This window comes from Carettochelys insculpta, chromosome 2, assembly GCF_033958435.1.
Source record: "Carettochelys insculpta isolate YL-2023 chromosome 2, ASM3395843v1, whole genome shotgun sequence".
NCBI classification, from domain to species: Eukaryota; Metazoa; Chordata; order Testudines; family Carettochelyidae; genus Carettochelys; species Carettochelys insculpta.
Window position 1 is genome coordinate 244,128,886 of NC_134138.1, and position 12,681 is coordinate 244,141,566.

General features: G+C 34.4%; 1 protein-coding gene across 1 annotated transcript in view; it reads right to left on the reverse strand.

The window, feature by feature from the left end:
- Positions 1-12,681, reverse strand: part of DNAJC1 (DnaJ heat shock protein family (Hsp40) member C1) — a 186,707-nt gene that overhangs the window by 100,305 nt on the left and 73,721 nt on the right. Inside the window, exons 4-6 of the mRNA XM_074984862.1 lie at positions 8,579-8,744; positions 7,488-7,585; positions 6,249-6,342 (exon numbers count right to left, since the gene is read on the reverse strand). Of these exons, the coding sequence (XP_074840963.1) occupies positions 6,249-6,342; positions 7,488-7,585; positions 8,579-8,744 (358 nt within the window). The remainder of the gene's footprint in view (positions 1-6,248; positions 6,343-7,487; positions 7,586-8,578; positions 8,745-12,681) is intronic.

Consider the following 12,681-nt stretch of genomic DNA (forward strand, 5'->3'; position numbering starts at 1 on the left):
AGGTATCAAATTCACTAAACTGCTACAGCAGTGAAGCCATGCCACTTCAGCATGGTACACGCGGAAAACTAAAAAGGAGAAAAAAAAATGTACCAGTTTGTCCTTAAACATTTCATAAAAATGACAGATGAGCAAATGGATTCTTTAACCTTCGGACTACAGTACATTCAGACAAGTAGCTTCTTTTTAATTGGTCTTCTCCTGCCTATAACTTTTATTCCACCACCACCCATCGCCTTTTGCTCCCTTCCCAAATTGTAAGTCACTTACTTGCTCTAGTGCACACCAGATAATACTACCCACTCCCACTTAGAAGAAACCAAATGATTCTTGCTCACCTTCTACAGACCCTGCTTTTCCCCCAAACCTCCTTTGCCTGCCATCTTCTCAGCCACTTAATCTCTCAGCCTTGACCCACAGCTGCAACCCACCAACTGCTCTTTCCCCTAAAAGGATGAAACTGGTTCCAGTCAGACCCAGGTTAACTAGAGTGCAGCCAATATGTTTTCAGAGCCTCTCCCCCGTCCACTCCCTGGCTGCCACAACCGAAACAAAATCAGGGTAGTAGTCAGAACCTTTGTGCCAGTACACACCACAACTCACTCAAATGTGTCCTGACAGAGGGGCAGCATGTGGCCAAGTAAGTGCACAGCAGGCAAAGGAAGTGAGCAGACCTGCAGAGCTGGGATTGAGAGCTGCTATACTACCCTGGAACAACAGTTAACCGCAGAGCTGCAGGGCACCAGGTGTTGGTAGGTTCTGAGTTGAATGGGAAGTGTTGGAGGGCTACAGAGTGAGGGGCAGAGGGAAATCTGGTGATATTGGACGTCAGGGAGGTTGACAGCTCATATGTTGGAGTCTGCTGATGGAGGTAAATTACTGGAGACTGCAGTGATCAGAATGCATGCCACAGCGTCTGGGATGCGTATGCGGTATATACGGGGGCTGGTAGAGGTTTGCTGGAATATATGTGGGACAGAAGGGGCATTTGGACGTCTATGTGATGTGAGGTATGTACAGCAGTGGTTCCCAACCTCTTCAGTAACACAGCACACTTCGATCAGACAAACAATTCCACAGCACACCCACTTTTTTGGGTGAATCGATGGCTCAAAAATGTCATACTTACCTACATTTACTATAGTTCCAGTCTTACTTCAGAGGTTTACTACCTAGTCATGCATAAAACGAGCTAAACAAGGATCACATGTATTAATGTTTCAAATCCACCACACAATACATGGTCTTCGCCAGCAAGCACAAACCCATTTTCACAATCTACTCAACGCCATGCTAGGGATGTTGAGTAAACAAGTAACCATTGAAAGCAGGCTCCTCCTCCCACCAGCCCATTGGAGCCAGGACACGGCATTTAAACCACATCCCAGCTCCAGTAGGCTCCCGCCCTCCCTTTATCCCCCTTCACAGAGACGGGAGTGGGGACAGGCTCCCTGCCAGCTCAATCAGATCAGGAAACAGCATTTGGGCTGCCTCACAGCATGAATGGGCTCCTCTGTGTGCGTGTCAGCATTTCCACTCACAGTGGCTCTGCAAAAGGCCACAGCGGCTCTGCAAAAGGCCACAGCAAGAGCAAATTGTTGAAATTTCATAGCACACTTGGACAGTTCTTGTGGCACAGCAGTGTGCCATGGCACACGGTTGAAAACCAATGATCTAGAGGACATACGCACTTAAGGCAGGCGCCCCTTATTTCCATAATGCACAGGGCCCCAAAGTTCTTCCGTCTGGCTCCCAGCAGGATAAGTTTATACCCCTTCTGCCACACATCCTGCCCTTCACTATCTTGCAGAAGCTGCAAACTCTTCTTAATAAGTGCAGTGCTCCAGTGTTAGCCACCTTAAAACCCTGGAAAACTAGGTAGTGCTCAGTCCTCACCCTAGGAATTATATTTTCTAATGATTAAATCTTATGCTTGAAAGTTTCCTCTCGAAAAGCCTCTGTTTTTATGCAAGTTAGTCAGATATTACAGATGTGATATATTGGATATTACACTAAAATATTAAGGCTATGTCTATGCTAGACATGGAAGTCGAACGCAGATATACTATTTTAGCTATACCATTTGCATAGCTAAATATCAATTTATTTATGCTCGGGTATCTTGTCTGCCTTAACAGGGAAAGGTCAATGGGAGCGTTTGTCTCTTCAACCTTCCTTACTCCATGCCTCTGGAGAGCAGTGCAGGGATTGACAGACTCCCAGGAGCTTGATTTTGCACATACCCCAGAAGATTGACCCTGAGAGGGTCGATCTTATGCAGCAGTGCAGATTAAGCCTAGGTGAAACGTAAGGGGGCGGCATGGAAACAATAACACAAAAAAGTTTGATTAGATCACAAAACAAAGAAAAGTGAAGAAAATGGCCTTGCCAAAGATTTCCCCTAGCTTTTCCTAATTCAACACTCGATTGCTAAAAAATTAAACACTTGCTCACTGCTTAGTTACTAATCTGAACTAGATTCAAAGTGTAACTATCTATCATACATGGTCCATATAAAATAAATTTAGAGGCTATTTTTATTCTGTCTTCTAAGAAATGATCTCAAGATTTGCATCCTAGAAGTCCCCATCATAATTAGAAACCTTGCTGACAATCTCAATAGGTTACATACGGTTATATATGAAGACTGAAGAACTCGTCACCACTGGAGAATCACTAGAGATATTCCAACTACCTAGTAACGGGAATATGCAGTGAAGCTTGTGTCATTATTCTGCAGATAACAGGAAAATTCCATTTTCTTAACCAGAGCACATTTCAAGACAAACTACACAAAAATTCTTCCTGCTTCATTATATAGCAAGACTAGCAGCAATATGACAATTTAACAAAAATGTTTTCTAGTGCTGTAGTGGCATAAATAAAATAACTACATCATGAAGACTGACACTAATATTTTAGCTTCTACTTCATTTGATATAGAAGAAAGGAAAAGAACACTTGCTTCTAAAAAAAATAGCTTAATAAAGAACACCTTTATTTTTCAGGTATCTAAAAGCAACAATGAGAATAAAGAGTGGCTAGTGAGCAGCTTTAAGAAACAGCAAAAGAGTTTCCTTAAGTTGTATCTTTTCACCTATAGACACAAACCTTCAGTCACCTGTGTTAAAAAGCAGTCTATTCACAGAAAAGTCTACTTTTGTACCACACAAAGATAATTAAAATCTGTAATTAACAAAGGTCTCTACTCTGAATTACACCCTTGATTAAGACTGCAAATACACACTATTAAGTAGTTGGATTCCTTTATTATCAAGCTTGACTTTTGAATCCCTAGATGTTATTTGTGTGTGGAGATTGTTTTCTTTATTTTTAAGAGAAAAAATAAGCCACCTACAGTCTCCATTTCATTTGAGTCAACAAAAATGGGCTGAATGACATGTATCCTATTTATATATCTCCTACCTAAACCATATATTGTATTCTCAGCAAAAATCATAGAGTTTATTACAGTATAAATTACACTGAGCATTGTAAGTTAATATTTAAGAGTTTCACATTATATTCAAAAGCAACACCCAGATTTGGCTTTGAGTATCAACTTCTTTACGATAATTTCTTTCAACAAGCCTCTTTTCTATAGGATATTTTTTAAACTTAGTTTTCTTCACTTGCACCTTCCCTAAGTTTACTAACCTCATAGGCACAATTATGAAAATCAATCTTGTTATTCTTCCTCCTTTTGACTCTTGCTTCCCAAATAATTCAAAATAAAAGATTCCTTATATAGTTCAGTTTTGAAAGTCCTACCTTTTTCCTCACACAGCCCTCTTCCTTTTTCTCTCTCTCTTTTTTTTTTTTTTTTTTTTTTTTAAACTCCATGGTACAAAAAGCAGATCATGACAAAATGACATAGGCCATTCCGAGGACATGACAACAAAGCATCTCCCTCAAGAAAAGGCCCACCTTAATTATTTTAAGTGCCTCCTTCTCTGATTTGATATTTTTAGATAGGGGAGGGAAGGAAGACACTAAGTTGGATAAATGAGAATTAGACATATGTAGCATCTTTGCAATCTGAATAATCTAAGTGGATAGAACTGTGGTGAGTAGGACAGTAACATGTCCCATCATCTCAAAAGTAAACATTTTTGAAAGCAAACAGTAGATTGAACCTATTTTGCAAGCTTAATTATAATCTTGCCTTTTTTTTTTTTAAACCACATTTGGGGATGAGGCTTTCTGGTATCAAGCAAAAAGTGATAATATTTTTAAGTTTGAGGGAAATGTGTTCTGTTAGTTGTAATAAGCAAGGTTTAAGGGTAAAGATAATGAGCGGCACAGGCAATATTTGCTAGTAAGATACTGCTATTGCTTCCCCCCCCCCCCCCCACACACACACAGTTCATTCAAATAGGAATGAAATTTGCAAACTGAGTTCATAAATATTAATTATAGAGCATCCCTGGCCAAGCTTGAGGACAGTCTACTGGATAATATTACACGATGATTCAAAAAAGTTAATATAGTACATTCAATAGGCATCTAAATATTTTAAGCATAGTCTAATGACAATACATCATCTTCACAAACACACATTCTTGTCTCTGTTCAGTCTGACAGGTGCCGGCAGTGGACTAAAAAAAGGACTGGAGAAGTTGTACATGATTTATCAAAAACCAAACAAAAACAAACTGTGCTAATGTCAAGACCAAGAAAAAATTATAGTCACAAAAATTTTGCAAACCCCCATTTTAAGGATTGTATAATTATTACTTAATTCTGTTGTGTATTGCAAATTCACCACTTCCATCAAGAAAAAAAATCTATATACTTGCAAAGAAAATTATAAAAATTAAAAAGGTGCTACTGTCCTCAAACTATATAGCAATTTGTCCATAAATGGCACAATAATTTGTGAATTCACTCATGCCCTAACTTATTCATCAAAATGAGAAATTAACTTCAAAGCCCAACTGTGATTGGGAAGTAACCTTAACAAAGCATGGTCATTTTTTTTAAACAAAAAACTACTGTAGTACAATATCAAGACTACAACATTCTTTTTTTAAAAAAAAATAAGGAAATACAGGAGTTAGATGTCCATGACTAACATTCGAGAGAAGTTATATCCCTGAAAAAGAACTAAGTATAGTGGTCCTGGAGATCCATTTTTATTATCTCTATGATTTTTCTTAGTAAGTTTATACCTACTATTGTTTAATATGCTGCTCTTGCAAAGGTAACTACATGGAAGCAAAACCTAGATTTCATCTACCCGGAAACACTGGTGCTTAAGTTGTTAATGATATTGGTGATATGTAAGCCAAAATCTAATTCAGCATTTTCCCCCCCAAATCCTAGCAACTCTACAGTATTAATAAGAGAAATAATAATAAATCAAAATACAACCACCTTCTTTTTTATTCACTAAAGCACATACAATGAAAAAAAGAGTAAAAATCTGTTGTATAAGGAGTTTTTCTCCATAGACACTAAGTTGGTGATATTACACCATTTGCATATCTTACAATATGTCTAACAAAAAAGGCTCTTACTCTACACTTCAAAAAAGTAAAAAAATTAAAAAAAAACCATTTGCAGACAGACTGATCAAATTTAAGTTCCTAGACTACTGCTCATTTTTGCTTTTCTTGATTTGCACCCTCTTCCAAAGTACTAACTGTACAACCTTAACCTTCTACAGTACTAACAGGTTTTCCACATGAACGAAATTTTTAAAAACTTCCTAGTCATTAGGAGAAAAATTGTAGCTTAATTTGAGAAAGAGGTCAGTTGCCAATGAAAAACATAAAAGTAAAATTACTCTATCTAGGAAAAAAATCAGCATCAATTTATTGCCATTTTCTAATAAATATATATAATATATACCCCGATCAAATTTAACAAACTATTTTATATACATTTAAGCTATAATTAACGAGCTTACTGCAACATACTGCTTCTTCTAAAATACATCTTATTTTCACCCTCTTTTCCCACTTCTTGAACAGTTCTTAATGTTTTGCCTGTTTATAAATCAGAGCACAAATTAATGCAAAATACAATCGGAACCACATGGTACATTAAACAAAATATTCACTTTACAAATATACATTTCACATTTATATGAGCATTTAAATAATAACCCTAAAATAACTTCTGTGTAAGACAAGTGCTTCTGAAGACAGAAAAATCATGTGAACAAGCAACAGTGTGTGTCATCACAGCATAGTGAAACCAGCAAAACAATTCCGTAAAAAGTGGGGTGCAAATTGTATTTTTACCTGCAACAGCTGAGGTAATGCTTTTACAGTAAGACAGAACCAAATACCCAGCTTGCATGGAAGTAAATCACGCCACTGTGGTTTTTCCCATGATCTAGGAAAAAGTAAAATTACTTTAAATATTAAAAATATGTTTTCATTCTTACAAAATATACACTATTCTCACATAATATACCTGTTTACAAAAATCAGCAAATTCTCAACTAGAAATATAAAATTCAGAATGTTTATAAATCCACTGTAAAAGGGCATAAACACAATACAAAATATTCATTATAAATATTGAACCCATTATAGCATAACATCAAAGAATCAATACTAGATTTAGACAATGTGTTTCTATTGGTATATTTTAATCTTCTCCTAATAAGGACTTTTCTTCAGTTACACAAAAAAAAAAATCCTATCCTCTACAGAATCATTTCAGCTAAAAAAAAGACTACCGTCACGAAAGCGTTTACAAGTGCTGACAACCAGATATGAAGATGGTAGCATAAATAAACCAATACATAAAAATTAACGTCATTTGCAGTTCACTGAAGCATTACTCACTGATGTCATCAGAATAGAAGACAGGCAGAATAGTCTCTGATCTCCATCCTGCATTGATCCAGTTCATGCCCCTGCTGTGTGAACTATTTAAACCCTTTATTTCCTTCTATGAATCAATAGAAGAAATGGTGGCATCTTTTGGAGTACACTGGATGTCACTACTTCCCTATGTTGTTTCTTAACTAAGCAGTGTCAGAATCCTCTACTAATGCTTTTGATTCTATGTGAGTCAGACAATAGTAGACATTAAAGAACATCCAAAATTTCAATACTTACAGAACAATGCATTAAAAACACCGTAACACTGAAATTGTTAGTTTATAATTTAACCTAATTAAAATCTTCAGTGGAAAATCTTGATGAACTTCTTATAAAAATGTTGTATAAACCAAATACATCCTTCTGCAAATAAAATACACTTGATAACTAGTGTGGATCTTCCACTTAACCCCATTTCATATTACCAATCCACACCAATGCCTGGCTGAAAACTTATAAATAAAAATCACAGCACACATTGCCAGACTTGCTACATTCTCATAATTTAAAAGATTGTCTTTCAGCATGGACACATCACATACAAGCATACAGGCTGAGTGTACAAAATATCAATCAATTTTGTTAGTAGCTGAGGTACAGTTCTGACAAATCATTTAAATGTGAAAATACACTAGTAATGGTTCCTACCTTTCATTTTTGTCAGCAACACCAAGTTTCACTTCATCTGTACTCCTGCCTCCTGTCTTTTTCTTCTTGTCTCTCTTTTTCTTGCTAAGCAGTTCATCCTTAACATAGAAAGAATTATGGTTACAATGGCCATTAACGTTTACTCTGTGTATGTTACTGGAACTCTTCTGTGAAGGATAAACATTGGAGTAGCATTTATGCAAATATATCTAGGGTCGAACACTATTAAGTAAAATCATCTATCTTTAACAATAACTGTTGCCATGGCATCCAGTCCTTAAGCACACATGAAGTCCAGCTCTGTCAGTCATGTGTATCTCCATAGCAATCAAAGTTTTCTAAGGGAGAAAGCATTCAACTTGCTTCCTTTCTCATTCAGCAACTTTAATAATGCAGTTTGGAAAATAAAAAGAGTAAACAGATGCTAATAGGTGAACACTGTTCAATTTATATTTAAGAGTATAAACAAAAAAATCAATTGCTTTCTATGTTATGTTTGCTTGTACCAGCAAAAACTCCCAAAGATATATATGGCGGGGGGGGGGAGAGAGAGACTGAGAAATGCTTTACATTTGGCTGTTTTCTAATTGACCTGAGAACATTCATCAGGCTTTATTTTAGAAAATCTTCCAGGAAAAAGAGGAAAAGCCAAAGGAGTATGAAATCCAAAAATCGAGAACAGAGACACCCAACACTTGTGAAGTCCAGAAGCATGACCATGGAAGGACACGTTTCTGCTTCAATATACAGTAGAGAAAGTGTCTGCTGTCTGCCTTTCCTCAGAAAAAGAGAGAAACTCTCTTGTTCACTAATTGTCATCAGCAACTATATCAGAAATTAAATTTTGTGTGTTACATTCATATAAAAATATACCATTTTGATTTTTGAATCTAGAACATACAAAACAGATCAAACATGTAACTAGTTAACAAATTATTTGCTATGGATACAACTAAGCATATAATGTATCCAGAAAGGTAATTTCAGTTGAAAAAAGACAAATAGTAAAAATCCCTATTATTTGGAAACACTTGCAAGAATTTCAGACAAACTAATGATTGTAGAACATTTGATTTATTACCAATACTTACCAGCTGTTTTTCCAGGTAGATTGACCAAACCACAGCATAATGGCCCACTGTGAGAATAATGAACAAGAGTAATGCCAGCTCAGCATTGCTCATTTTTCTCACCCGCCTGTAGTAGAATACAGGCTGTCGCCAATCTGGTAGTCCATTGATCAGAATATCATCATACCTACAGTAGCAAATATAACAGGCTTTCATGGAGAGTTTAAAATGAAATAAACCAACCCAATGCACGTAAAAGAAAAAAAAACCACCACAACACTCCACAAGATTAAATAAATACAGTCATCATTGTCACATAATTTTATTGATATACCAGAAACGACCTGGGGACAGACTGAAATCAGAGCTGCATGATGTAAAAATGTTTTCCACCTCTTGCAGAAAAAGGTAGCAAACTCTACTGTTTCTACAGCATCCCCACCTGATTCACTTATGAAATAGGAACTGCTGTAGAATATATGTTTCAATCATTGGTCAGGTCCCCAGGATAGAAGGGAACAAGAGAAATAACAACATTTTGAAATGTGAGAATGCAAGACCAAAGTTTCAATTCCTGAAGTGTTTTACTAATTAAAAATATGAATAAAGATATAAAATAGCTTTGCTCTTGTTTTTCTTTATTGTGAGATATCATTTTCCACTACAGAGTATAATGGATTTGCAATTTAATAAACCTTCTAGCTAGGTCTACCTCCTAATTAAACTCTTGCTTACGGTGCTAGAAATCAAGTTTCAAAGGATCTAAGCAACTTTGTTTATTTCTAAAGACTGCTACCAAAAAGTTAACCTGTTCACATTTAACTATTCAATTTATTTTAACACTATTCTCTTTTAAGGTAACTATGTCCTTACAAAAAGTTAGTTTATTTTTCTACATTCAGACTCCTTGAAGTAATTTAATATAAGCAGTCTTTGCTTGTTAAAGTATATTAATATAAATTAATACTGGTTTACATAACCACAAATAAATTTAACACACCTAACCAAAAACATAAGAGTAAAAAAAAAATCTATAATATAAAACTTAAAATAGTCACACTCAAATACTGTATGTTCAAGATACACAACCTGTTAATCTTAAACTGAACACAACTCATTACATATTCTAATCACACCATTTCTAGAATTAAATCTGCACTGAAAGGCCTAATTTGGTGCAACACATTGACCAAAATATTTTAATTAAAAATATTCTGAGTTAGTCGCAGGCCTAATTACAGGAATAGAAATAGGGCCTATATTGTCATGCAGGTCAGTAGAACTCAGTAGTAGGTTTTTCTCAAGTAAATTGACCGATCCAGGAATAATGGCGCAGCTGCTAAACTGCCAGTCTTGACATGTAAATCAATTTAAATGCAACAACTGCAGTAGCTACTTTGATAGTTATTAAATTGATACCTTGGAAATGTACTACAAAATTTTGTAAAAATTAAGGATTTATTGCTGGTAACTTTTTTAGTGGAAAAACACTAGTTTTAAATGCAAAATATATTTAATTCAACAAATCTAGAAAATTTGACTTAAGGTAAAGGGCCATTTGTTCAAGGCAGGAGACATTATTAGTCACTTACTAAGGAAACGATTTAAAACACAAGATTCTGCTGACTTCTATGCTTACGTATTAAATAAGATATCTACCATGAAATTTTTTTAATATAATTTTATAAGATGAATACCCAGAAATATAAATTCCGCATTTAGGATAATTCTTTTTTTCATTCACAGTAAATCAATGTAAGGCTTGAGTTAATAACCTAACTGTATAAGAAAATAAAAACCCACCTACTCTGCCTTTAGTTTAGGAAATAACATTTTAAACTAAAATATTACAGGATAGGATATTACATATTTCAAGAGCAAAACAAGAAAGCAAAGCCACTTCAACCATTGCTTAATTTCAAGATAACAATGCATTCTAGTTTTACTGAACAGTTTAGAATTGAAATTCACCTAAGTTTTTTGAGAGCAAAATGATTACATTCAACTAATACAGCAAATAATTTGACTTCAGTGAAAAAAAGGTTGCTAAGAAAATGTTATGTTCATGTGTACCATCAATTTAACACTTTCAAAAACATAGGTGGGTGGGAGGAAAAGGAGAGCAGTCAATTTACTAAATATTTTTCTTTCTGATACAATGGGATGTATTAGTCGCTAGACTTAAGTTATCTGCTAGTAAAGGGAAACAAGTTAAGATAAAATGTTGTTAAATATTTGTTTTCCAGTATTATGAGTATCAACAATGCAGTCTTATCTTCACAATATATAAATTTTTAACAACTAAATTTAACACAGCAGAATTTCATTCATTCAACAATCTAAACAGTACACATTATTTACCAGGCTATGTCTAGTATTCTGAACAACAGTCTCCGAGGATTATGTCTCAGAATCAATGCCCTATTGATTTTACCATCAATGAAGATTACGACTCACGACTGGCCATTTTAAAGGAAGATAGTTTCTATTATAAAACACACTTTTTAGAATATATACCGTTGAAAGATAAATCACTTCTTCCCATAATAATTAAGCACTATATTTGAAAAATACTGTCATGATAATTTTTAGGGTTATAATTAACAATGGTCACAGAGTTACTCAGAAACCTATCAATTTTTATTTTCAACACTAAGACATCATTTAAGTAAGGGGTATTCAGATTACTCAGTAAAGAACTTATACAAAAAAAATATTATTTATGAAGGGTAGTCAAAGCACGCAAAGCAAGGAAAACTGTATTCAAAACTGAAGTACAAAGCGCCCTTCCATTATCAATCTATTTTAAATTACTACTTTTTGGCTCTCCTTCCTACTTAATTTCATTTGATCTACCATACTATTTTTTCTTACCCTAAAATGTTTGCAGGTACACATAATGCAACTTGTATACAATATATGATAGCGCCCGTGCGATGTGTGCGCTTTGAAATAATCAGCAATTATAGTGAAAAATAAATATCAGAATGTAACAATCACAGCACAAGAAAATGAACTTCATAATCAGAGTAAAACTTATTAAAAATATTAATTTAAAATTTAGTATCACCATTAGGAATCAGTTATGAAAGTTAATTATCTACGTATAATTGTTATAGGTTTTAGAACTTTATAGATTTTACTATAGTGCAAAAATCAATTAAGTAGCGTTGTTTAAGATTACAGTATAATTGATCTGATTTGCAATCATATAATAAAATATTTACCATTTTTATAAAGCCCAGAAAACTTCACATTTCATAGAGCTGATGTAGTTTTTTTTTTTTTAAAAAAAAGACAAAAACAAGTCTGAAGTAATGAGATCTTGCAATTTAAAATCTAAATCTTAAAGCACCACCTAGTTTTCCATAAACTACCAAAAGCAACATATAATACACATGCGGTCAAGAACACATTACTCTTTCCATATGGTACATGAAAAGCCATACAATTACAAAAAGAAGCACTAAGGTATACTCAGTGTTAGAAGGACGCTCATTTTGATTTAGATATGAATGCTTTCTGTAATGGAAATCACAGTGTTAAAGAAAGTGGGGTTCATAAACCAATATTAGTTTAAAAACAAAGATTTAAATTTCTGAAGACATTTGCTTAGGTGTAACGAATGCAAAAGTTTGTACAAAATTACACAATTTCTCTTCACAAATTAAAATCAAGGTAATGACTATCAAGGAGTTTAGTTTGTAATTTTACCCAATAAAATCCTACTGGATGAAATTCACTCCAACCCAGAAAGCCTATGCAAGATTCTTTTTAGCACACAACACTCATGGGGTGATTAATTTACATCAAGTGCTCTGTGAACTATACCACTGTTAATACAGCATGCACATAAAGTAAATATTTTAAAACATATTACTTGCACATTTAAATTGCTATTAAAATAAAGGAAAATATGAAGTATTAATATGCTAAAGTAGCACATTCTACTAGTAGAGTGGGCCTTTCTGGAAACGACAACCAGGCTTTTATTTCTTGTTCTTATAAATATTACCACTACTAAACTGTAATACTCTAAGACAAGTTTATATTCCAAAATGACAATGAATAAAATAGAAATTATGCCTAAATACATGTTTAAAGTAAAAATCATTTTTATGTTG